The sequence below is a fragment of the Cylas formicarius genome, unplaced genomic scaffold, assembly GCF_029955315.1.
Source record: "Cylas formicarius isolate icCylForm1 unplaced genomic scaffold, icCylForm1.1 PGA_scaffold_8__14_contigs__length_24414737, whole genome shotgun sequence".
In the NCBI taxonomy this organism is placed as follows: domain Eukaryota; kingdom Metazoa; phylum Arthropoda; class Insecta; order Coleoptera; family Brentidae; genus Cylas; species Cylas formicarius.
The window spans coordinates 19,307,312-19,334,114 of NW_026844361.1; the positions used below are offsets into that span (position 1 = coordinate 19,307,312).

At 37.5% G+C, this 26,803-nt stretch overlaps 1 protein-coding gene across 7 annotated transcripts; it reads right to left on the reverse strand.

The window, feature by feature from the left end:
• Positions 1 to 186: 186 nt before the first annotated feature.
• On the reverse strand, positions 187 to 26,803 carry LOC132705983 (peripheral-type benzodiazepine receptor-associated protein 1). Of its 7 annotated transcripts, none has more exons than XM_060676995.1 (20): positions 26,563 to 26,803; positions 19,297 to 19,466; positions 18,787 to 18,986; positions 18,452 to 18,592; positions 17,960 to 18,148; positions 17,511 to 17,909; positions 17,059 to 17,200; positions 16,805 to 16,971; positions 16,594 to 16,752; positions 14,321 to 14,514; positions 14,014 to 14,260; positions 13,785 to 13,958; positions 13,363 to 13,724; positions 13,221 to 13,308; positions 12,671 to 12,871; positions 11,401 to 11,664; positions 11,177 to 11,334; positions 10,074 to 10,386; positions 8,653 to 8,747; positions 187 to 5,998 (listed from the first exon to the last, which is right to left on the reverse strand). In XM_060676995.1, exons 1-20 carry the CDS (start codon positions 26,572 to 26,574, stop codon positions 5,570 to 5,572), a joined length of 4,104 nt encoding a protein of 1,367 aa, XP_060532978.1. In that variant the 5' UTR covers positions 26,575 to 26,803; the 3' UTR covers positions 187 to 5,569. The 7 variants fall into 7 exon arrangements, with proteins under 7 accessions (XP_060532978.1, XP_060532977.1, XP_060532976.1 ...); XM_060676994.1 differs by having other exon boundaries at positions 16,603 to 16,752; positions 17,059 to 17,308; XM_060676993.1 differs by having other exon boundaries at positions 10,074 to 10,383; positions 17,059 to 17,308.

The following is a 26,803-nucleotide window of genomic DNA, read 5'->3' on the forward strand; positions in this document are numbered from 1 at the left end:
AGTTATACAGGACTTATGGAAAATCTGCAACCGTTATGGCGATTATTTTTCCATTTTGTTGTGAACCCTGAGATCACATTCATTAAATTATGTGATTGTGTCATTTTATACGCCCTGTATAAAAAAATATAAATTATAAAAATTTGATATTCCAGAGGCGGTACTGGAAAACATTAAAACGCGGTCTAACTTCGTAAATGATATTTATTATCATTGTTTTTATTCGGTACAGTGTGTGTATGATACATTGATATTTTATTTAGTTTTAACAAAAGCTGCCTCGATAATAATCGTTAATAATAATTTTTCACCTGGCCATATTTTGATATGTCGTGCGACCATGAACTCACAACCATTCATAAAATCACTAAGTACTCCCTTCTGCTTTATTTCCTGTTTATGCACGCACATTGCGGACAGCCATACAGGAGGGGGGGGGGGAACTTTCCATTTCGAGCGTCAAGAAAAAACTCTTTAAAGCGTGGACCGACATCAAATCCCAAAAATCCGGTACGTCCTTGTTAGGATAATACAATGTAAACTTTGTCGCTCGAAGGGCGCTAAGCTTCCCCCCGCATTAATCGAAAAAAGCGCGTTTATTAGAAATAGGTAATTATTTACAATTAGGAAAGTTTAAAAGATAAACGGGTAACTATCCAAACTTTGCTTTTGCCGAAGAAACTCGATAAACTCTATGTTCAAATTATTCAAATCTTCGGGGTTTTAGTACTACCAGTTATAAGTTTCGTGTTTTTTTTTTATACATTTTAGATTGGAGTTAAATTATAATAAATTTAACTAAACGTTTTTGTGGTCCATGTTTCTCAAATATGGATTGAAGATTTTTAATTTGTTATCGTTTGCATCTTCAATTTGTCATCCAAATTGTCAATTTGGGTCTAAAGCCGAATCCGGAACTTTTCTTTTGCAAGATTTGGTTCGAAATTTGTAATTAAAATAATTACCACTTTACTATTGACATATAATATAAAAAACCACTAGTAGAAAAGCATCTCAAATGGATTCAACATCATGAAGGCAGCAATTAGCTGGATAAGATGAAGTTTAATCTCTCCGACAGTTGAATTTTGTTTGTAATTTACTAGACTTCAATATAACCGGTAAGACTGGCATTCATATATTCGCCATTGCGATCGATGACGAAAGCAAAGTTTGCGATTCGGTAGGGTACTTTATCAATGCGAAATAGTTGCGTGAATAATAACACCAATATTTATAGTTCATTAAATATTATCTTACAGGGTAGATTTTATATATTTTTTTGTACAAAATGAACAAACACAAAAGTGCCGATGTACCGGGGTGGTCGCAGATTTCCGATAAACGCGATACAAAAATAGTTTTTGCCGTTGTCCGTTAGCGGACCCGCTGCGACAGGCGACTGGCTAATAAACCTATAATTTCATTTAGTTCTTTGAAACGTAATATATTTATTATTCATCGGAAATGGGCGAAACCACGCGGCTGTGCGTTTGAAAGGATAGAGAAGGCACAACAAACTCATCGGTTTTGTTAATAAATGGTGAAATTTCAGCTCCATAAAATGTCATTTTTATACGAGGTTATTCACCCGAGCTGTTCATTAAAAGTTTTATAAGGATCACATCATGCACAAAATTGAATTCTTGGTGCTAATAGATTAATTTATAATTAATAATTGAATTAACTAATAATTATTCAATTTCAAGTTTTGCAGTTTTCACTGTTAATGCTGAAATAACTATAATATAACGAAAGTATTTTTTATAGCAAAAGTTGAGAGATGCGTAATTCTGGGAGTGTTATGTGGCAGAGTGCCCAAATATACAGGGTAGCTCACTACAATAGTTTATTTTATCGACAAATTTTTAAATATAAAATCTGCTTGCCAAAATAGTTGCCATTATACAGGGTAGCTCATAAGTATCTCACAGAGCCTAACTCATTTTAAATGGTATATTATTTTAAAATGGTTGCTTAGATATATTTTGAAAAATGCGATTTTTATCCAATTTTGGCTGATACTGCAGAGTATTTAATTTAAATTTGTTTAGTTTTGACATGTTTTTGCTTTTGTTTAAGTCAAAATAGTTAAGATGCTCTAGATCTGACTACTCACCTGATTTGATGATCTGGGGTTCGGAGGCGTAAATTTTAATTGGTATAACATTATTCCTAAGACATTTTTCCAATATTACATAGGACACCCGGTATTTTATTTATCATTTGATGCAAAATATTGCACCTATTTTTCATTTTGTTTCTAATTACATATTTTTTATTTTAAATATAGCAAGAAATACAAAATATTTGAATAAACGAATCATCTTGGAAAACTATGTAAGTGGTTCATAAATTTTGGACATCCTGCAATAGAAAAACCAATTTAAAAAATCATTAATCAAATGTTTAAGGAACTATTGGGAAACTTGAAATAACCTCCCAGATAGTACAAAATAATGGCCCGTCCACTTATGGACATTCATGCATCGTCCACTGAAAAAATTTTGGTGTTCGTTGGTCGTATTTTAGTCAGACCTGCTCAGTTAGAGGTGCATCATACCCGTAATATATTTTGACGGCGATTAAATAAAATTATACTCTAAAACGGTAAATCTCTTTTAAAATAAGTAGGTCGTAAATAGGACGTCAATAACAAATAGTTAGGTACTCGTGGTTCTTATTAATTCATTCCTTAAAAACGTATGTACTTAAAATGGACAGTGTAACACAATGGATTTAAATGCATAGTACATTAATTACACAGGTCTACATTGATTTTGATGTTTGCTAATTTGCATATTTTTGGGGGCCCTATTCCCAAAAAACGCGATATTTTTGTCACGTCACATATTAAAAATGTTATTTTATTAATATATATACCTATAACATGAATCTGTTTGTTCCATGTTAGGCACGATTTTTAAATCAATTGATTTTTATTAAATTGAATGTAAATTTACTGGCACCTGGCGTGACATCAAACTTTTACCGAGATCTCAAAAAAGGGTTATGTTAATGTTTTATTCAAGACGGACTGCTAGTGTATTGCAACAATATTCCCGGACTCCACTTTTTTACCAAATGAAAAAATAAATTATTTAATAAATATCTTTTTTTTTTATATTCGTAAAAAACCTTACGTGATACAAATAAATGCATAGAATGTTTGAAATCAGCTACCAAAATTATATAAAATCAGTTTTCAAAATACTAACATATGTCAAAAATTTTAAGTTTGGACACCTGTGTTATTGATCTATAAACCAATGTACTCTATACGACGGCAGGTGCTATCTGGACTACTACAAAATTTCATGTATAATAACCAACTTTTGTTTTTAATTTTAAAATAAACTCTTACGGAGAAATAAAAAAATGACGCAGTAGTGAGCAACCCTGTAGAAACGTAAAATTTTGTTTTTCAAAATGTTAAGTAGATAATTTTTAAAATGGACGTTGAAAATTAATTATCCCAGAATATAAGTTTATTCGAAAACTCGACATGAATAGTTTCTGCGAACAACCCTGTATATAGACAACGTCCACTCGGTCAATAATAACAGAACATAGCTGAAACCAATCATTTACTAACAACTCAGTACGTCGGTTAATGTTTTTAAAATATGTGTTTTTGTATAATTTAAGTTGTGCCGAAATGCTGTTTTTGAAACCTACGGATACAGTGGAAAAAGATTTAACAATAATTGGAAGGCGTATTGCGAAACGACCGGCAGCAATTCGGTCCTGAGCAAGTGCAACAAATATGTCCGGGAATTTTACGATTTTTCATTTGACAAATTCGTTGGTTCGACGAATAAAAACGTATCTTTTTTGGGAGGGTGTACGCAAAAATGCGAAATCAAAATTGTAAACGTAATTATACAGGGTGATTCATAAAAAATCGGCAATATATAAACTAGAGAGACTACTAGACATCAAAATATTATGACTCAACTCAACTGTCGATTTTCTCATTAATTGAGAAAGTTTTTAGAAAGGTTTTTGACAAAGCAATAGGGAACTTATCGTTTTCTAGTGGCTGGCTGTAGTATTTCACTATTAGTGATTGCCTCTTCTTTATGAATCACCTTGTAAGCGTACGAGTTTTAAATGCCACCGTTCGTTTCCAACCTGGCCCTCCCGATAACATTTTAACTTAGTCCTATATGAAGACGTTATTTTTCTCAATTTTAAAAAAATCTAAGTAACAATGAGTCTTACTTAACAACTCGGAAATAAGTCTATGTTTTTTCCTTCGTACGCAAATAGATATTGGTCATATTTTGTACTTAAATAATGATTTTTTTTATACATGATAAGTTAATACTGCTGAAATAGTTTTTATTCTTTACACATTACATTAGTCGATAGATATGATTAATAAAAGAAGCACTTACCACAAAAGCCTTAAGGTTTGAACACTTCTCGCGCTTCGAATGTTTTTTTTTAACGATTAACAATAATAATTGAGGGAAACATTCTAGTTCAGTCGATAACGGCGCAATAGCTCCATTAAGTGATTATAAAATGATATTATTGAGATTTAGCGAAAATACAGAACATCACGCCATGTCATTTCGTCACGTTTCTACCTGGCAAAATATTTTTAGTGCAAAAGTTATATCGGCGACATTGTGCTGGCAAACGATGGGCAAACCTCCTGTACATCCCGGTATATCTTTGCATGTAAAAATGCATAACCGCTTATTGCAGGATATCAATCATGATTTCTGATTTTATCCCATTTTAAGTTAGTCTTGGCATGTTTTCTATTTACCAACTTATTTGACTTTTCAATGTCGCACCCAGAATAAGTATTTCCATCGTTGCCAGTTAACCAATGCAATGCAATGTTATAGCAAAGTTGTTTTACTAGCGTATTTTTAGGAAACATGTAAACCCGCGGTTGCCCGATAACATTTTTCGAAAATATTTTTAACGGCGACCAACAAATTCAATGCCGGCCTGAAAATGTTGCCCGACTTCCTGGACTAAAAAAAAAATAAGGGTAAAAAACGCAAAAAGCAATGACAGGGATAACCTACGACTATCGTTGCTTACTCTTTGTTCGAACGTTCAATTAATATTATTAATTGATTAGCGTAGCATCGATAAATTCGTGTAAAAAACAGGTTTTCGTAAAATTGTCAAGGAAGAATTGAAATACATCAAATCTGTAAAGCCTGTTGAATTGATTTACCGTTAAGTGACCACCCTCAGAATTTACTGCCAGACTGGGCAAAAAAACTTTAACGCACGGTTTTACTTGAGTTGCAAATAAAAACCCTATAAAAATTTATTGTCATAATTTTCCGAACCGCTACGTCCAAAAATCGGGGCAACATTGGCAGACCGGTTGACCAATCGGTACGAACAGTCCCCAACACTTACACAGCCCCAACACACAATGCCCACAAAGCACTTAACCGCTCTTTAACGACCAACAACTGAGCCTACCCTTTAACCATATAGTCAACGCTTAAACACGGTACCTTATTTAGTTGTGTCTGACCAACGGTCTCAAAAACAGCAAAAAATCAACAATAGATTGACTAAACAAATTTTGTTATTTGCCTCCCAATCCGAACTTCATAAAAATCAGTTCTTTACCCTTGGAGAGGATATCGCCGCCCGGCGCGGTTATTTCGTTCAGTTTTTGCATTAAATTCGGCCCCCCAGGTCCCTGTTGCTGTTGCTGCGGTTGACCTAGGGGGCCGCCTGAAGACATCCCGCCCAAATTGGGCACCACCTGCGGCACGCCCTTGTGTTGAATACGGTTCTGAGCTTGTTGCTGGTTCTGCTGAGATTGCTGGTAATTTTGCTGTTGCTGTTGTTGCTGTTGCTGCGACTGACCTGTGAGAGTGCTAAATATACCTGCTCCGATCGATGAGGTCGAGGACTGAGGTTGCTGGTAACTGCCTGGCTGGGTGGATTGGTTCGGTTGGTTGATGGTCGATTGGTTACCACCTTGCCTCAGCATGCCTCTCATTCTCCCCTGGCACGCGAAAGCAGAACGCAATGTCAGTTATGTTTTTGTTATGCGGGCGCCGAATAAGAAATAAAGTGTGGAACTTTTAGTATTCTGTCTTAATGGTAAATCCAAATCTAACCCTTTTATAATTCTATATATAAATTAAACAAACGTATTCTTGTCGCTGTTGAGTAGTAGCAGAGTAGCAGCAAAAATAAAAAAATGAAGAGTATATTTAGGAATTGGGTGTCCTATTAATAAAGTTGAAGTCAACCCTTAGTGTATATTTTTAGCTTACTCTCAATGGCTATTTAAAACCTCCAATTTTTTATTTTCAAACGTCAAAATATCAATTTTCTTAGCAAGACTGCCGATTGAAAGTCCTGGTCTTGAAAGCAAAGGTCAAAAATTCGTTCGGATAGTCTCAAAATTCTTGAACACGGTGACTGACAGCAATGGCTTTAGGTATTTGAAACTGAAGATATACGAAAAAAACAGAGATGTACAGGGTGTCCCTTTTAAGAGGGGCCTATATCTTATCTCGAATCCTACGGGCGTTCTATTAAAATAGCCTTTTTTTATTTTCCTAATCGCCACTTTTTTATATACAGGGTGGTACATTTTTTTTATATAGAACGCCCCACATTTTAATGCATTTTTGGATAGTTCTTTCAAAGACAAATTCAACGATATATATGGGTCTGTGATGCAAAGTTTCGAATTTATTGGCGATCATCTTCAGAATTCAGGTTATGTTTAAACCATCATTGTTGGGTTGCTTATTAACAGTACAAGTAGCGCCATTTCTAAATACATATACATATTTTTTATTTTCTGAACTCCAGTAACGCGTATTTGTTCTATTAATTAACACCGCAGACGTTTAAATATTGATTCATCGGTCCAAAATATTTGAAATATGTTATCCAAAAAATTGCAGAATTCGAGTATTAAGCTGAACTCTGCTTCTTGTAAGTTTTGTACTGGTGTGAATTTAAATGGCTTATAACTGTTAATTTTTAAACATGTTTGAAGTGTGTTGTTGAAGCGGCAAGGCGGGAGGTCTCTGGAGTATTTTCAAAGAAGAATATCATATTTTCATAGACTCAACAAAAATGCAACTTAATAAAATAAATAGAAAATAGTTGAAGTCCGAAAAAATACGCTTAAGATATCATAATACACTGATGCCTGTCAAAAAATCAGTAATATTACCACAACAAAGATATACTATTGTTTTCAAAGCTACTGAGATGATTATGTCAAAAAAGTCAAAATTAATAATATTATCAATGTTAAGTTTTTTCCATTTAAGCACCTTATTTACAAGATTCTTAAATTATGAATGTTAAAGAATTGCCAATTAAGTCAGAACGAGACCTATGTTATATCATTGAAGTTGCTTCTAAAGTGGCTATTTAAAAATTCAATAATATACAGGGTGTCTCATTTAAGAAAATTGAGAAAAGTATCATTTTGCGAAAAGTGGCGACACCACGTACTTTAAGAAAATGTTTTAAATTTGATCATTGCCTAAAGAAAAGCATTATATTCCTAAAAATCCTATGTAGATGGAAAAAAGTTTAAAAATTTAACAAGCAACCCAACTGTGATGGTTTAAACATAAGCCGAATTCTGAAGATGATCGCTAATAAGTTCGAAACGGTGCATCACAGGCCCATATTTATCGTTGAATTTTGAAAGAACTATCCAAAAATGCAATATAATGTAAGGTGTTCTAATTAAAAATATGCAACTTTGTTTTACCACCCTGTATATAAAACAGGTCACGATTAGGAAAATTAATAAAAATAAAGGTCTTCTTAATGGAAACAACTTTTGTATTTAACTTTTGTTTGTAGCGCCAATAAGTTTCGAGATAAGGTATGGGTCCCTCTTAAACGGGCCACCCTGTACAATTACTTGAAGAGATATTGAAAAAAAATGCTTCCTGATAAAGTTTTCTTTATTGATTTATCTAAAATTGCAGTTGCGATTTTGTTTACAATTTTTATTATTTAATATAATTGTTAATAGGAACAGATTTTTAAGTTGTAATTTATATGTGTGCCGCCCCTGGATAAACTGATCATTGACTATTTGTATCAGACAAAATAATAAATTTTTAACGCAATTTAATTTAAGTCGATAATTTTTGCAAAGTAAAATGCATTGCAAAACGAACTCTATGGTTACTTTTAACCTCTAAGGTGCATTTTTTACGGGCATTGCGTGGAAATTTATCACAGGGGGTCTAATGCTCTATATCGCAATAGCGTGGAGCCTATGACAATGCGACTTTTTTAAGACTATGGCTACCGCGGGTACAATAATATCAGTGTTCGTGTTCAATTAAGCTCCAATATGGCCATGAGTCACGAGAATTACCGAGCAAAAACATCAACGTGCGTTTTTAAAACCAACTCTGGGAATAAAATAAAACAATGGGCGGGGTTTTCTCGATGATTCCTGCATTGCTTGTGCTCTCCATCATGCACATATAAATGTATAGACAAATGCGGTTTACAAAAAAAAAATACGTAGAAACAAGCGGCCAAAACCAACAATCAAAGATTTCCCATTTAATAATGAAAACGAAAGTATATATATAGAGAAATGTAGAAGAGATGTGGAAGAATGAAAAGAGAGAGAAAGAGAGAGAAAGCTATAGTAAATACCTGTTGGTGCTCTGTAGATGTATTTGCGGGTGTCGACATCGATTGAGTTGTGTTGAACGAGTCTAACTGAGAAGTATACAACAGGTTGCAGGCATCTAGACCAACAGACAGACAAACAACATACAGTCAGGCAATGTGGCTTTAGCAAACAGTTTTTAAGGCGATTACGATCTGCTCAAAAGACGAATTCACGATCAACCATGTTGAGTCTATGTTTTTTTTTTAAATTTAAATTAGTTACTGGTTGTTATGGAGATTTAAAAAAAAAGTGTTTTTCAACCTTGATACGTGTCAGTATCCTAACATCTTCCGCAACTAATTTTCAAAAAAGAGTGATTTTTTTGCCACCATCATTAACAAATTACAGGTTTGTTGTACATAATCCGTGATTGTATGTCTTTTGAGTTGATCTTTAGCTTATAGAGATAGAGATAGAGCTAGCGTTCTGCAGACCGATTATCTTTAGGTGCATATTCATACATCGAAATCACAAGACTGGAGACGGCTCATTTTGACAAGCTTTTATGCAGCTAACTAGCCAATAGTGGGGGGGCTGACGCGATCAAAAAAAGTGAACCACCTCCAGTAACAGTTAAAGCCGGACTTGTTTCTAACATTTTCCGAAGAAGGGGTCGGAAAATGTCGCAAACAAATAGCCGTACATCACACGCTTGCAAAATAAAAGAAGACATATAGGCAAAAATAGTGTATAGACATTCCGTTTCTTTGTTTCCGCGTGTTACGAATGTGGAGCAATATGTGAGTATCTCTAAACGTGGAAATTTTGGTGTGCTAATCGCCCTCGACTGTTTAGATACACAGGTAGAGTCATTAACAATGTGGCATACGTCAGCTGAACGCATTTTTGTGACTATTTCATATTCCGATAGGCGATTGCAAACAATTTCTTAAACAAGTAAATACATTTTATACGTAAATAGTACCCGCAGCGGATGTATGCCGAATTGATAATAAAACAGCCCGTATAACTGGTGAATTAGCGGACGACATTACTAAAGTAGCAAGTGTGTGATGGTATTCTACTTAGATAGCGGAATTAGCATTAATTTGATTCATGGTGTCTCAGTAGATAAATAAAAATATATCACATTGACCGACAAAACTATTTTTGCACTTATAGGTTCAACATATTACAACTTTACATACTTAAAATAACATTTATATATATTTTTTCATGTTCATATTGAATTGGTCAAGCAAATAGACTGTGTCGATTATTTTTGAATTTCCTGAATGATCATCATAAAATATCTATTAGAAGTCTGTTCAAATATTAGTTTGTCGATCGCTGCGCCATTAAATACTTAACATTACCAACGTAGGATGGAACACTTCCCCCACCCCGCGCTCCCTAAACCCACCAACTCCCATCACACGTGTCCCTGAAATAAAGTACCTACCTTTATTTCTTCCCGTAACTTGACCGCCTCTCATCTGTATCTCCCTAGGAGGAGGCGGAGGTCCTCTAGCCCCAGGACCCACGCCCCTGTTTGCACCCCCTCTGCCGCCCCGGTTCCCTTGGCTCGAGGTTTGGCCTCCGGGCATTCCGCTGACACCAGCACCTTGCGGTCCGTACTGATCTGGCGCTTCAGTGAGGAAGTTGGAGGGCACCAGACCTCGGACGCCATCTATGTCGCCCATGTAGAAGCCATCATCGTCCATTTCGCCGTAGACGTTGATTATCTGACCTGTTGTGAAACTCAGTTCCACCTGCAGTTGGGGCATAAATATGGTCGGGTAGAGAACCAGAAACTTTCCTATACATCAAATTCGATGGTGGACGTTAGAACTTTTGATATGGTTCCAACACAATGTTTAGTTTTGGGTCTTAAAGCTTTAAGGTATATAATAATATATTATATTGCACATATTTTTAATTTAAAGCAAATCATCATGACCCAGTGAAGCCTTTCTGACAGTTATTTTATATTTTCATTAAAATTAGCGATTTAAAGTCCACCCAGAGCACTTCAAATAGACTTCACACGAACATGTCTTGTGACGTCACTATGCATTAAATGTCAGCCGGCGGGCTAAGCAAAACTAACCTAAACTCTTCTATCTATCAGTTCTATGGAATGTTGTGGTAGTCACTTTGTTTGCGTTATTTGGAGCAGGTTGAAGTGATTTTCGGATTATTTTAAGCAGTTGTAATAAAAAAGTCAATCTAAACAATTCAATGAATAGATTTTGTCAAATTTCGCGGGCTTCGCGACGATTCAAACTTCAAATACGTGTAAACTTATTTAGAATTAGCTCAAATGACTCAACTGTATTCTAAATGTTTTAATTAATAATATAAAAAACAATAAAAAACTAAAGTGCCAGAAAGCAGTTTTTCTTTTTTGAAAAATATTTTTGAGAGCTATGTAGCGCTGCATTTCGTTAACTGTGTTGCACAAGGTGCCAACAGCAGTTGGTGAAATTGCATTGACAAATATGATGTTGCATTTCCTCTACAGTTTTAAATATTTGAAACGGACGCTATGTGTTTTATACTCACCTCTGCGTCCACATTTGGGCTCAGCTCCTGCGGATCGTAATCGTACAAAGCGATCATCCTCTTCACCGGCATGTTGGCGTACGTATCCGCCCACCGGTCCCTGCTTTGATTCCCGTCGACCTCCATGACCATATTGTGCGGCACATAACCTCGTTTTCCTGTAACGCGCGGTGTTGCCGTTGTTTTAAGGTTCTTATTTAATTTATTTATGATTTTTTGTTTACCTCTGCACTCGCCCCAATAGAACCCGTCGCCATCCTTGTCACCCCAAACCTTGATGGTGTCCCCCTCGGAAAACGGTAGTTCTTCGTCGCACGCGTCAGGGTTGGGGGACATGGTTGCCGGATCGTAGTCGAACAGCGCTACGAAATAGCGCGCTCTCTTTTGCGGATTAGGGGCGGCACCCGGGTTGTGAGAGGGGTTATTCGGGCCTACTCTCGCCACCTGTTGGTTGCGCAACATCTGACCCGATCTTTGATTGGGTGTGACTGCAAAACCCGTAGAAATGATGGAAAACCATCAAAGTTTTGACTGTATTTGACGATAACCGACAAGGCCGATTGCGAAACGTGAGATTCCAACTAATAGCTCGAACGATTGTTTAGTGTACGAGGGTCTATGGAAAAACATCGGGGCGAGTATTTCTATATCTTTCATATTACTTCTACGAAGAAGAAGGATTTACGAACACAACAATTATTTTATCTTTATCCGATAACACAACCATTGCGGTAAATATATGTCTACTAATTCGGCTAAGCTAAAACAATCCCTATGGCTAACTTGTCTATTTTTATGTACTAAACCGTGCAGAAATTTAACCTACCTGTGCGAGTGTGGTTTTTTAGGTGTAGTATGACTTGTGTATCTTCAGACCACTTTAATTCAAAATGTACAAGGGTGGCAATGAAAATTTTTAAAAACTGTAAGACAAAATATATTGTTGGAACAAATTATTTCGTTGTTTTCGAAACAACGAAAACAACGAAACAAACAAATAATGTTCTGTAAGGCGTTGTTCCATTCCTATTTGTAATGCAAGATATATTATTTTGTTCTAAATAAATCAAAAAATATTCTTTGGTCAGATGGAGTTTTGTAAAGGGTTTCTCTGTAATAAATTATTTGCCTTTTGTAAGACATTTTTTAAAAATATGACGCGTTTTGAGTAAGCGGCGTTATTGAAGTGGATTTGGAGAAGGGTCATTCTTTTTGGATTTGCTTTGTAATGGTTGAACTGTTTTCAAGAGTTATTACTTTGTTCTAAATAACTAAAAATAATTTTTTGTCAAATAACTTGTTTGCCTTGTAAGACATTTTTTTAAAAATATGTCGCGTTTTGAGTAAGTGATTCTACAAACGACGATCGACTGGTTTTGATAAAGCCATTTTTTTTTCATTGCTATCCTCGTGTCGTAATCGAAATATTTCTCACTTTCCTGAACACCTCAGGGTCACCATAACTAGGCGCGGTGCAACTGTCGCGTCTATTACCTTGCTGCTGCTGCTGTTGCTGCTGGTAATACTGTTGCTGGTTTTGTTGCTGCTGCTGCGGGTTATTTTGCTGACCCTGCATGTGGGATTCCCTTTGCGGAGCGCGTTGGGGCTGTCGCCCCTGTTGGTACTGTCTGTTACGCCTGTCCAGTAACTCGTCCTCGGACATATTGCCTTCACCGTAATTTTCTTTTGTTATCTCTGTAACGCAGGAGCGCGGGGCTGATATTTGTTAGAAGGGAAGATAATTGAGGGTCTAAGAAAACGATTAGTATTTCTGGTCGGTCACATCGAATCGCTACACATTTATCACTAGGGTTGTTATTAAAAAATAATCACTAACGTTTATTATACTCTGGCTAATCGCGATTTTAATATGAAATCATTTAAATGTGAAATGCAAAAAGCAAGATTGGCGATTATATCGTCGCAGAGACTAAGAAAACATAAATTTTTACGCGTCTAACTGGCGGAAACTCAACCCAAAAGACATGCTTCAAAAACTACCACCCTAATTACCTTATACTACACATCACGAAAAATACTTTACCTATGGACGGTATTCCCTGCTGCGTCCTCATCGCACCCTGGTTCGGGAATATCTCTTTGTCGCTCAAATTTTCATCCGGCTCAATCACCTAACCAATCTCCAGAGATTACGTACCCGGAAAAACTGCAATCGCAACACTCACCTGTTGCCCTTGCTGCTGCTGCTGTTGCCTGGGCATCTGCTGCCTGATGTGAGCCGGCATCACCGCCGAATGGGGTTGCTGCCGTTGCCTGACGACTCCTCCCCTCAGTACCGTCATGGGTATGGCTGTCGGCACGCTGTCAGCCGACTGACTGTCTCTCGCCTTGGTTCTGACAGTGACGTGCTTTGGATTAAGCCCCAGTAGTTTACTGATGTCTATGAGGGCGTGATCTCCAGTTGGACTATCCACGTCAGTAACCTTCTTACCATCGGCGAACACAGCGTACCCAGTGATCGAAGACCCCGGATGGTGCGGAGTGGTTATCGGGTGCCATGTCACCAACAAGGTTCCGTCTTGAGGTCCTGAGCACCGATAACCGCAATTTAGGGATCCCCGGAGGTGAATACGATAGGATTCCTCACCTGGCTCTACCTGGATGTCGCTGGGTGGGTCTGGAAGTCCTTTGGGCAAAGTCCTGAAGTCGGTGTGAGCCGCAGCAGGCATCGGCAATTCCTCCGCCAAGTTGGCAACGTTTTGGACAGATCTGTGGTGTTTGGCTCTCACCGTTACCCTGTACTGGGTGTTCGGGGCAAGACCTTAACCAACCAAGAGATTCAACACCCTGGACCGCCCAATTGGATTATATTTTACCCGTAATGGTGTGTCTGTATACTCCAGGCTTTACAGTTCTAACTTCGACGTTGTTCACGCAGACTACGTGCTGGTGATTAGAGTTGGCAGGCAGCCAACTGATCACCGCTGATGTGGATGTAATATTGGACGCTCTGACGGCGCTGGGTCCCAGCGAGTGGGTGTCTCTGCCTATAATCATCGTACAAGCGGCATCTCTCGAAGTTCTCCTGTTGGCGGTCACCGATCTGACACTGATGCGATGTGGCTGGCAAATAATACGATCCTGGTTCCAAGGTGCAGCAAAAACAACCCTCAATGTACTTACCCGGTTACTGTCCACGCCTTCGACTAGAGCTCTGGTCCTCTCGGTGGCCTTGATGGTAGCCTTGAGCACACCATCGACGTATACATGGTAGCTCTCGATTTGATTGCCGGGACCTACGTTATCCGGAGCGGTCCAGCTGATCAGCACGCTTTTGTTGAGCTGCCGCTCCAGAGTCAACTGCCTGGGAGCCGGCACTAATACGGAGAAAAGTAGGTCAGCTAAGGGAAGCAAAACTACAAGGTCAGTTCTAAAAGTGCTACCGAAGCCAATAGCTCGACGCCCTATGGTCTGTGTTTGGGCCGGTTTTTGCTAGAGTTACCTTATGGTCGTCGAATAAGGTGTTAAAACCAGCAAGTACCCTTTTTTAGTCAGCTCTCTTGGTACCAAAGGTGCGCGCAAACTTTGAGTTTTGTTGAAGCAATATTACGTGAAGAAAAACTTGCTATTTAGTTCAAAATCCGGTAGAATATAGTTGCTGAAACATCGAACGGTGTAGTACATTGATTTTTGGCTAATATATCAAAAATTTGATAGTTTGATATTTCTTTAAATTTTTAAAAATTAATAAAATCGTTTTCCCAAAATTTTTTAACATTTAGAAAGTTTTGTGGAAATATCCAATAATCAATAATAATTATTATAATATAAGTAAATAATAAAGGTTAAGTTAGCTTCAAAACTGATCATGTCTGATTTTAATATAAGACAAAACTGGTCAAAGAAAAAAATTGTATTGTAACCAATTTACTGAAATCGGTGTCTAATTAAAAATGCAAAATTACCTACAACTTCTAGATCATGCCAAAATGTTAACAAGGTGTACATATTCCAAAAATTTTGGTGGTTATCGCATCCAAGAAAGGCCCAGTTACCAAAATACCTAAACTACTGGGCCGTTTTTGGATTAATAAATTTGCTACATAGTATCTAAAACTATTTCCAAAATCTACCATATAATCTAGGCCAATTTTCCAACGAAATCGGTAAATATTTCAACATTTCAATTTTTATTTCATTATTGCTGAACCATTAGATTTAATTTAACAACTTACACGCATTTCTTTTTCTTTTTTGGCCTAAACAAAATGGGGTAGACTTTTCTAAAGATTGTTTTTAGACACCCTGCAAATCAAATGGTGTGAATATTTCCTAACCTAATTCAAGCATAAAGCGTGTAATTGTAACTGGACAAAAAAGCAATTATAAATAACCCATTAGCGATTGCCTAGTGTCAGAATGTTCTCCCATCACTTGGAAAAAAAAGAGAGAAACTCAAACTCGTCTCAGTAACAACCTATAAGACATCTCGTGTGCTAGAGCTGACTAAAACTAAGACCATAAGGGTCTAAACTGGCAAATCGAATAAACATCAAACATAAAATACACCTAGGCCATAAAAACACATCCAGACAATCAACAACATCCGAGGTCTCCTTGGTAGATAAAGGGGATGGCTGTACATGGCGGTTTGGTACGTGGGGCGGCGGGGGGAGGTTTAATTGCAACCGATCAGATTCGATTATCTACCAAACGCCTTGTACAATATTTCAACTAGTAAACAGGCGGAAAATAGCTTCAACATCATTACGCAATCAACAACTTTGAAATAGAAGCCATGCTTTAAATTTTACTCACATTGGTGTACCTGTACTGTGACATGGCAAATATGATCAAAAACACATTAATTAAAAAAATCAACCGGTGAAGTGGGCGTATAGAACTGAATCTTCTAGCGTTCTAATCGGCAATGCATGACGGTGAATCGAAATTTCAGAGCAATGCACTCAACGCTGTTATGACTGAACCAAAGATGGGTGGCATTTTGACGCCAGTGGAGAAATAATTGTCAAGATTACGAGTACATGCACCATTGATAGAAAATACAGATCAGATACTAACTAAACATCAAAAGAACACCTATTTTTCAGGATAAGACTTTAATACCGATTGGTCGGACGACTATGGGTGAGAAGAACAAAGGAGCGCAAGTTCGCGTTGACCAGATAGGTATGAGATAATGCAAGCATCTGATCGCTGAATACTCTTTCAACAAAACCATTTTTAAGTTGTTATTTTCTGAACTGAACTAAATCACAGGTAGGTTGGCAAATAACACGTCGAGGAAAAAAAATGAAAACACGTAATTGGTTGTGGAGTGGATAGCATTCCAAAAATTGAAGTAATAAAAAATGCAACATTGAACACACAACACCAACGTCGCAAATGAAATGAAGAATAATGAAAATGCATGCGTGATATGAGCGCTCGCCTACCTTCCTCACCTTCAACGCCTCCCACGTCATCTTCCTGAGCCTCCGCTAGCTCGGCGAGTTCATTCAGACGAGCCACGTCCGCGGCGAAGTTCTCCTGGTTGATCTCCTCTTCTCGCAAAGTGCTCAGTACTGCCTGGTGGAATTCCAGCAAATCGTCACCTAATGGTAGGAAAGTTTGAAAGTGAATTCATATACGGTGTCATCGACTGACCAATTAAACGTTGGACAAAGTGAGCAGGAACTAAACCGCGTCTGCCGTCCAGCAATTCGGCATCCAAGTAGCCTCCAGGTCCCATTGGTTCGCCCCAGACTAGAAGGTAGTCCCCTGCTTGGATACTCAGTTCTTCTTCCACATCTGGTTCGGGATCGTACGAAAATCTGATGAAGAAATGAAGGTAATTTATTTATCACATCTACCTTGAGATACGTCTTTTATTAACTCTTCTTTCTTCTTTGGCGACTCACCTGGCAATATACACGGAACACCTTCCCTTGCCTGGTATGTCCAGCATATCAACTTGTCCATCTTGGACGTGCTGCCCATTAAGGTATCCTCTATCTGAAGTGTGGATACCACCACCAGCGCTCCACTCAGATTCGAGACCATCTGTAAGCATTCGCGGTCTCAAATCTGTAATACCAACGGTCGCCGATGCTCCGCCCCACGGAGGAGGGTGTGGGGTAACGGGAGTAGCAACCCTTCTGGTGCCCGTAGCTGGTAGAGGGAACAAAACAAAAAAGGATCGGTTATACAAACGCGCGGGAGACGAGGATTGATGGAAGCGATGATCAGATGATGAGATAGGAGTGCGATGGAGGAAGAAAAAACGGTCAATGTCGAATAATAGAGAGAGTGACTTTTAATGAGAAGTGGTATAGTACGAGCGGTGTGAGTTTGCGTGTTGAAGAGGACTTACCCAAATCTACGTCATCCATGGTTTTTAGCTTGATCGACATAGGTCCACCGGTCAGGCTATTGAATTGGGTGTGTGAGCTTAGCGGGTTTGAGAATGTGACGGCATTGCTGTAAGTTGTTGTGACGGGATTGACGCCAGCGTTCAGAGGGTTGCTGTACGGCAAACCGTACTGGTTTATAGAGCTACTTATCGGATTATTGAAGGTAGGATTGTTGTAGGAAGAGGGCTGACCTAGAACACGGGGGTTGGTCGATACCAAAGGATTAGTAAACGTTGTATTGGACATCGAATTCGTAGCGAAACTGGAAGGTGGTACTATGGAGGTACCTAACCCGGTTGGCGGAAGAGAAGTCCCTATGGTTCCTATGGAAGTTGACAGTGGTTGTCCAAGTGAGGTTCCTGAAATTTTTCTGGGTACTATAAATTTTTTTGATTACTGCTTTTCTTACCTAAAATGGAGGTTTGTCCGAGTCCAGATGCTGTCATGCCTACCTGATGGTGACCCAGACTGTTCATCGTGGTTCCGATCATAGATTTGTTGGCCATGGAGTAGTGGTGACCTAAACTATTGTACGAAGTCGGATTGTATCCACCAACGCTAGCTGGGTTGGAAATGTAAGCGCCGCTAAGGGTTGTGCCTAAAATAAAAATATTTCTTGCCGTTGAGAGTTGAACTTTGTTTCATTTTGTGTCGATCGGCATGTTTAAAATATACAGGGCGTCGTCTCAGTCTGGTTACTTAACAGAAAGCTTTACGTGGACGCCCAGTATATTTTTTAAGTAACTAGCTCGTTACAGAACACAAAGCTCTGCTCTATGCGAACTCCCAGTATATTTTTTAAGCAACGCGCTGATCACAATAGAGAATGCTCTAAAGTTAGCTACACTTAGCAACGAAGGACACTAAACTAATAGAACCTTTAGGGAAAAAATTGCAGTACCTGTGTTGTACGTATGCTGGCCCCCTAAAGTGGTAGAAGTCGGATATATACTGGGTGTTGTATGGGACATGGTAATGGGAGAGATAGGCGGGCTAGACTCTCCCAAAGCGTGGGAACTAATACTCGTTGCCAGGCCCGTCCCTGTAAATTTTGTCATTTTTTTATCTTGCGTTTGCAAGTTGTCGACACTTAACACCAAACGGTTAAAGCACAAATGATTTCAGTTTCAACGAGGACCTGGTTTCGATCGCCGTGAAAAAAAAAGGGCAATAACCACACAAGCTCTACTACGTATACATAGCGTCTAGCCAATCTACCACTCTAGTCTAACTTACCTAACGTAGTCGATCGACTATGGTCTAACTCAGCTAAAATTCTGTTATCTTGTTCTATTTTTGCCATAATTTTCTCTATTTCTGTACCTTTATTCGGATTCCAGGACTGGTGCAAGTTTGAAGAGATACCCAACGCGCTCCCGCCAGTCATAGCTCTACTTCTATTAGTCGATGCTAGCTCTAGTTGCAGTTCTTCGCATCTGTCAAAAATGTTAATGATGAACGTCAAGAGTATGGAAGAATGGAAGAAAAAAATAGCAGTAACCTCACGAGCTGGAGAGTATTACATAAGAATAGCGCCAATAACGAAAAAGAAGAATTCTTACAACAGACTAATTTAAAGCTGAAAAACTTTATTCTGAAGCGTTGTTGTCAAAGTAGAAATTAACGTTTGACTTGTTCACCTACGACAAATGAACCCACGGAATGATAAATTGGTCTACAGATACCGGGAAAGACATGAGGCCACCATAGCTTTGCGTGATGTGGATCGAAGGAGTTTCAAACTACCTGACATTTTCGAGAGCGATTTTCTTCTCAAGTTCTCGGACTCTCGATTGCCTGGCCTCCAGAGTTTCGGGCCCGCAGCCCGCCAGCATCGACAACGCCTCCTGGTGCTGGCGTTCCAGTTCGGCCCGACGAGCTTCCGCAGCCCTGAGTTGCATCTCCAAGTCCATGGCCTAGAGACAACACACGATTGCATCGCGTAACAGTTTTTTAGAGGGAAATTTTTTAAAAACATTAATATTAATATAATAATTTTCGACCATCTTCTAATATCCCAATAACGTAATAACTGAATCTAGATTTATTATAACGTTCTTTTTAAATTTTCCCAATTTTTGATACATCCCATATAATAAAATTCTTTGGGCTGCAGCATGCTCAGATTACAGCTAATCGGCGGAGTCGATCGCATTTTCTACATCGTCGTCGCTTACGTGGTCCCCCTTATCCGACACAAAATCGATACTTGCCCAAGATAAAATGACGGTTATCGTCAGGGCAAGATTAAAACGCAGATAGCTCGTTTCTGTTATATCAGGCTTTAATCAGTTTTCCGCAACCACATCACTGCGAATGATTCATTCAAATTGAGTATTGCAGAATACAGGGTGTCCCGAAATTAGACGTCGATATTTTAACCTCGTATTGTGTGGTCCAAAATAAGGATAAAAGTTCATATATGCTAGGGTCGAAAACGTCTTAATTTTTAACATACAAGGTGTTAAATTTGAAGAGGTGATGGCGATTTTCTGTGAATATTTTCGAAACACCAAATCCAAATTTTTTGCTTGTCAAATTTTCGTAATTTTCTAAGTAAATAAAGTACCCTTGTCGCACAAATTATTTTTTTTTATTTTAATAGAGCCTAACAAGTTTAGTAACTGTACCAAATTTTGTTTCAAATTATTTTCTTGTTTCGAAAATATTTACAAAAAATCTCCATCACCTCTTCAAATTTAAAACCCTGTATATTAAAAACTAAGACGTTTTGTTTCAATTTTTATCCTTATTTTGGGTCACAGAATACGTGGTTAAAATATTGACGTCTAATTTCGGGACACCCTGCATGTGTACACGACATGACTTGCTAAATGAACATATATCCGGAATGCCATTCTAACTGAGCTGAACTTTTAAAGATCATTTAAAAGAAACCTCTTTATATTTAATTTATTATTTTTTGATTTATACATGTATTTTATTTTGTTGAACTACTTGTTCAAAATGTCCGCCCAGTTGCTGTATATATAGTCTAGCTCTCCTCAGAATTGAAGTGGTAGCTCTGCTAACAGTCTCAGCATAAACTGCATAAACTGCAGTTTTCAGTCTTACTCATAAAAATAATGTAAGGGATTAAGGCCAGGTGATCTTCCTGGCCAAGGAACTGCTGAACCTCTTCCAATGAATCCACCGGAGGTGCGCCATCGTACTGAATCCACATTCGTTGTCTTACATCAAGAGGAACATGATCCAGTAATATTGGAAGATCATTTCGAATGAGACATAAATGACGGGCGAATGAGGCTTCATCACTAAATAATATTATCCATGATGATGATTTTTCAATATCTAAACCAAACTAACTGCCTCCAAGAAGAGCTGCACAATTGCCATCACTCTCCCTGGCCCTGTTTTATGAAATGATAGGTGTCACAAACAAAAATATCATAGCTATCTTGGATTTTTAGATATAGGGTGATTAGAATTGGGTTATGCGTTAAGCGATATGGATAGGGTATTAAAGCTCACAAATTAGTAAATAATAAATAAAAATTATATGCAGAGTTGTTCTTGCATATGTTTGACATTGTTGCAAAATTCTGAATTATATTTTTTGTATGTACAGCGTGGTCCAAATTGGACACTTTTAAAGGCTCGCCTTACCATGGGAACTTTTGTGTTTTTATAAAAAAAAACCAAAGCATCTTTTTAGGGCGAATTTAATGGCTTAAACATAATATTCCTATAACTAATAATTTATTACTTATCAACAGAAAATTGACTTTTTTATATGGGACACTAACCAAATTACCTTTCCTCACAGTCACAGTTGAAATGCATATTTATATATTTTTATATTTATTTCAGAAAATTGTAGAATAATAACATGGATAGGTAAACCTTGTTCAATAAAATTAGTTTTGATTGCAAATTCGAAACTGATGAATTTACTTTTTTGTCATTTTTGACAATTTACTTGAGTAATATAAGAAAAAGAACAGAAGAAAATATTTTGTCTTAATGAAGGGTCCATTGTACCAAAAATGTGAAAAAAACCAAAATATAACCAGTGTTAGCCAAACTTGCACTGACGACCGGACGGTAAGTGGCTTCAGGAAAAGAGAAAATACTAATAATCGTTCATGTTGGAAGCAAAGATGAATTTTTATAACGTATGCTAACGTATCAAACGGGAGATTATCACGAGATTACCATTTTGGTGAAATAAAATTTCTTTCGGCTGATTCAGTAGTCCAGTTTCTAGACGACAGCATAATGTACTCTTTGTATAATGTTTAATTAAAAATTAAGAACTAGTTTCATACACCAATCCCTTTTTTTATCTTGCTTGTTACTTTTGGCATACCGCTGCTGACGTCGATAAATGGATAACAATTTTCAAAACGCAATCGAGGATGTTGAGAAATTTTTGGACAAGTGATGTGATGTTTTGAATGTAAGGAAGGACAACAGCGGAAAGTGTGGGATTGCTTTCGGCCTCATTGCTATTGCAAGGTTGCTGTGAAGTGTATTTTGTGATGGAACGTTTAATATCTTTAATGTGGAAAAATATTAGAGAGAACAGCAGAGATGAGGTGTTTTAATTATGGATATAGTGACTGAGATAGTTTTACGACTCTGTAAACAAGAGAGTTTATAGCCGATGATTTTTGGGCCGGATGGTGAAGTGGCAATGCATTAACATATCGGCCTGTGTGCGTAGGTTTTCTGTAAACACAATGTGAGGTCCGATTTTCTGTTGATAAGAATGTCTAAGAATGGGAGGTGATTATTATTTTCTAATGCAATGGTAAAACGTATGTTAGGGTGTATAGAGTTTAAATGTCTAACAAAATCTACTAGGGATTCCTGACCATGAGGCCAAATAAAAAAAATTATTATCGATGTAGCGTTCCCATAATTGGAGTTTTAGATGGAAGGTGTGGAGAGCGGTCTTCCGTAAAGGTTTTCATAAATATATTCGCGATGACTAGTGATAGTGAAGAGGTCATAGCTGTTACCGACGTTTATTTATTATTTAAAATTTACTTTCGAAAGTTCGATTCAACAGAAACCGACGCAGGATGAATCCAGGAGTTTTGTAAAAAGGATTTAATAATTTACTTTTACGTTCGATTTAATAACTAGCTGTGGGATAATTTATGTGCTATTTTGTCTTAATTATAGAGCACCCAGGGGCTCCACCACGCGAGAGGTCGCGCCCCACGCAAAATCTGGCTTAAGGGTTACCGGCAAAAACGCTTAGACCGATTGACGGGGTTGTCGCCGGCGGGGCGCTTTTTCGCGATAAAAACCAATTGCTCGGGGCTAGAAATCGGGCAACACGTGGGATACGGATTAAAAATTTTCCCACTCGCCAGGGGGGAACGATCGATAAGCAAGCGGCGACGGGAGGGGGCTCGCTTTATGACGATGCCTTTTTTAAAAATTATCTCCGATCGGAATAGAGCATGCAAGAGTATTGTTATAGCGTGAAACTGTGAAATTAGTGATAGCGTAAAATTTTAAGAGGGGTGGGGGGCATGGCGGCGATTTTCGTTAAGTTTCAAATATGTTTTATAGAATGGGCCAAATTGCGTTGTTAATGATTTCCTCTGTCCTTTGCGTTTATAATAATTTTTCTGTCCTTTGCGTTTTTAATAATTTCCTCTGTCTTTTGCTTTTTTTATAATTTACTCTGTCTTTAAATAAAGGCAATTTATTATTATTATTAAGTATATGCCGATACCAAGTAAAAAAAAATGATCAGGTAACTAGCTAGGACCAGTGACGTTAATTTTTCAAAGAAGCTACTATTTACAAAACTTCTGGATTTCCCCCGCGTCAGTTGTTGTTGAGTCGAACTTGCCGACGTTTCGCCAATAATCGTGTCGGCTTCTTCAGTGCAGTTGATGGCGAAATTTTTGGAAATGGTACCGGTAAAGTTGTTATAATTACATTTCTGTCAGTAAAAAAAAATGTGGACAATTGAAATTTTTATTTTTATTGGACATCTAGACGCAACGATAATTCAAGAAAGAAATTCAGGAAGCCCCATTACAAGTGAGTCACAATTATATTATTAGCCGTTGAAAAGGCCCACACCATTAATTTCTCGGCAATATGCTAATTGGTTTAAAAGCCCTTCCAAAAACATTGCTCCACATCTTTTAGTATCTAATTCTAAATTTTAAATCATCCAGGTTTTGTATTTTTTTTATTTTAAATATCCCCAGAGGAAAAAATCCAGCGTAATAATATCTGGGAATGTTACATTGAATCCATCTATTGATTCCCTCCTACCAATCCGCTATCCGAGAAACATCATAATTAAATATTCAATTATCGAGCACCAGCATTCCAAAATTTATTTAAAAACATGGTGAGCTATTTAAACAAAAGGACGTGGTATCGACATCTACTTTTTGATCCATGCTTTATAATTTCTATCTACTTCAAAAAATACGCAAAAAAAAATTGTAATCGACGTGTGCGAGGATTTTTGTTGAAAACTGTTACCTGATTTTTAAATGAATTTGGTCCATATTTTAGCCATATTTTTATATCAGAAATTTTATACTTGTGTAGAACAGAAGCAGTTTTTGCTACTTCTTATTTACAAATGTTTTCGTTTTGTTGTATTGAATTATTTATTGAAATAAATAATATTAATATCGTTAGTATTACTAAGATAATGTTTATGTCAAGTCATGTGGTATACAGGATGTTTCAGAGTTGATGAAATAAACTCGACCTTTTGATAAACCTGAATAATCCAATACAATAAAATAGGCTATCAGTATATCAGGCATCAAAAAGACGTACACTCACAACCAAAAAAAAAACGGGCACTAAAACTGAATCCATTTTCAACCTGGGGTTTCTCACTTCTTTGGTTTCGATCATTGTTTTTTTAATTGTACATTTATTTGCCGGTAAGGATGCCATGTCAGAAAATCTGAGAAAACGCAACCAATAAACATCACAACATAGGTTCAATCAAAAACTAAAAATATAAAAAATTACAACAAATTTTAAAACTAAAGGTGTGGCCTCCCTGTACAAAAATGAATTTATTGAGTCGATCCTGCACGAAAACAATAACGATTGTAACAAATTCTTATGGAATGGCACCAGGCTAAAGCATGTGCCATGTCCGATTGAGCATCATTACCTTGTATTACTCCAAAGCTATCTGCGATAAAATGAGATTAGCGAATAACAGTTTCCTGAGGCGCCATTTTCATCAAATACTTAAAAAATAAAAAAATGTTTCTCCAATTAAAACGTAGATAATGTCGTAAATCAAAAACATAAAACGTTCAGAAAAGATCAGGATGTTACAGATTTTAGGAAAAAAGAGTCACTGTTTCTCAAATTGAAATCTGTTTGAAAACTTATGCAATGATATAATGATTTTCGTCTAGCTTAATATCACAAACTCCAAAAAATTGTCAAAAAAGTTGCTTAAGCAACTGGCCTCGTGTTTTTTCCTTATTGGATTTTGAAAAAGTTTACCTCTGTAAATACCGGATATTGAAACATTTCACAAAGATACCAAAAAACCTTTCCTCTCTTAACAAGTTTGAGAGGTTATAAAAATTATTGCTTTCTGTTGTTGGCCATAGTGTAGATAAATCGGGAAGTTTCCTTCAAACGGCAGCAAATTTTTTAGTGCAATAAGAATCTTCGTTTCAAAATCATATCCAGAGTAAAAATCGTGTAACCATTATGTCCTGCAATGCAGAGTGCACGCCTAAGTTGCCACTTCCGGTTCCCTGAGTTTTTAAATACGCTTAGCTTACCATAAAGCAACAAGCAACGCATATATGAGAAGAACTGTATTTACAGATGGGTTTAAAAAATATTTTACATTGTGTCAATAGCCCGAGTCTGAACTTAACGCCATTACAGATTCTCTGTGAGTTAAGTAGCAACGGTATTATCAAAAGACGATTGAAGAAGAAGACATAATAATACATGAAACAATAGTAAATAAAAACGAACAGAGTACATACTGCGAAACCGACACTGAAGAAAGAATTGTGCAGAGAATAAAACATGGTGACGTTGAGACTTCATATCATTATTCATCTGTGCACCAGAGAAAATGCATAGTCTAAGCACATAAACATGTGTACTATTGAAAATATGTATTTATTTAACTTAGTAGTACTAAAAGATAGTATTTAATTTTAGGTTTTTAGAATACTGAAATGGGCATGGACCTATAGACACAGCTTGATAAAATAAAGTTACATACCAACATACATATGGGCAAATTTGCGATTTTTAATCAAAAAATAACTCAGATTGCAGGATACGCTAGTCGATTCAACCAACTAATAAACATTTTGCTTAAGATTAAGCAATTGCGTATTATTTTATCTTAATCAAACTGGCTTTTAACGATTTTAGAATATGACAGCTGAGTTAGATATAGATTCAGATAAACAGATCTGAGTGACGTCAGTATTGTCATGACGGATGCAAGACCGATTCTTAAGGAAGCCCCTGTAGCACCCGCATTGGTTTAAACTTATACCCGTGCATGTTAAGTAGTTCGCTCTCGTGCTTGTTTGAACTGCTCATTTGTTTTACTTGTGGTATTGGTTTAAAATACCCCTCAGCCGCTCAAAAAATTATCGAGGTGGACCTCAAAACTAGACAAACAGGCGCCCATCCGCTAAGGCCACTTTTAGCCCAACATAATCGATTGTGTCAGCGCCAAACTCAATACCTGTTACGTGCCTCCCACACACTTTCCGAACTGGCGGCCCCTCAAAATTAACCCCCCTCAACCTCTACACTTTCAAACAATCTACATCGATTCCATCAAATAAACCATCTTAAAGATAACCTCGGCAAAATTTTGGTCTCCGTAGAATATCTCTACGGGAGCCCCCCAAAAAACCGACCTTCCTCACCACCCACCCAACCGCACGTAAAAATCGCGTAAAAAAGCTCCACAAAGTTCCGAATATTCTAGATGAATTATACTTCGAGTTACAAAGTAGGCCGCGATCGCAATCTTGGCCGTTTTCTTACCGTCATCGTCATGGCTATCTAGACCTGGCACCGCACGTCACGAAACTCGGCAAACTGGCGCGTCAAAAACGTAACCCGGATTGTTCACCCGCGACCCGGACTTTCCGGGCGGATGGCGAGGCGGCGACAATTCTTGGATACAACTAGTCGTCGGACGGAGGCAATTTTCTCTACAATGGCGGCGGCATCGCTATATATAGGTCACCATCGTGATCAATTTTAGCGGCGGAGGCTATGCCGC

What these genes read in the sequence shown, in the direction of transcription:
- LOC132705983 (XM_060676992.1), bottom strand. An exon ending in AGCAGCAGCAAGGGCAACAG is followed by an intron (nt 13,309 to 13,362) that starts GTGAGTGTTGCG and finishes GAGATTGGTTAG; the next exon opens with GTGATTGAGCCGGATGAAAA. An exon ending in GCAGGGAATACCGTCCATAG is followed by an intron (nt 12,872 to 13,220) that starts GTAAAGTATTTT and finishes CCTGCGTTACAG; the next exon opens with AGATAACAAAAGAAAATTAC.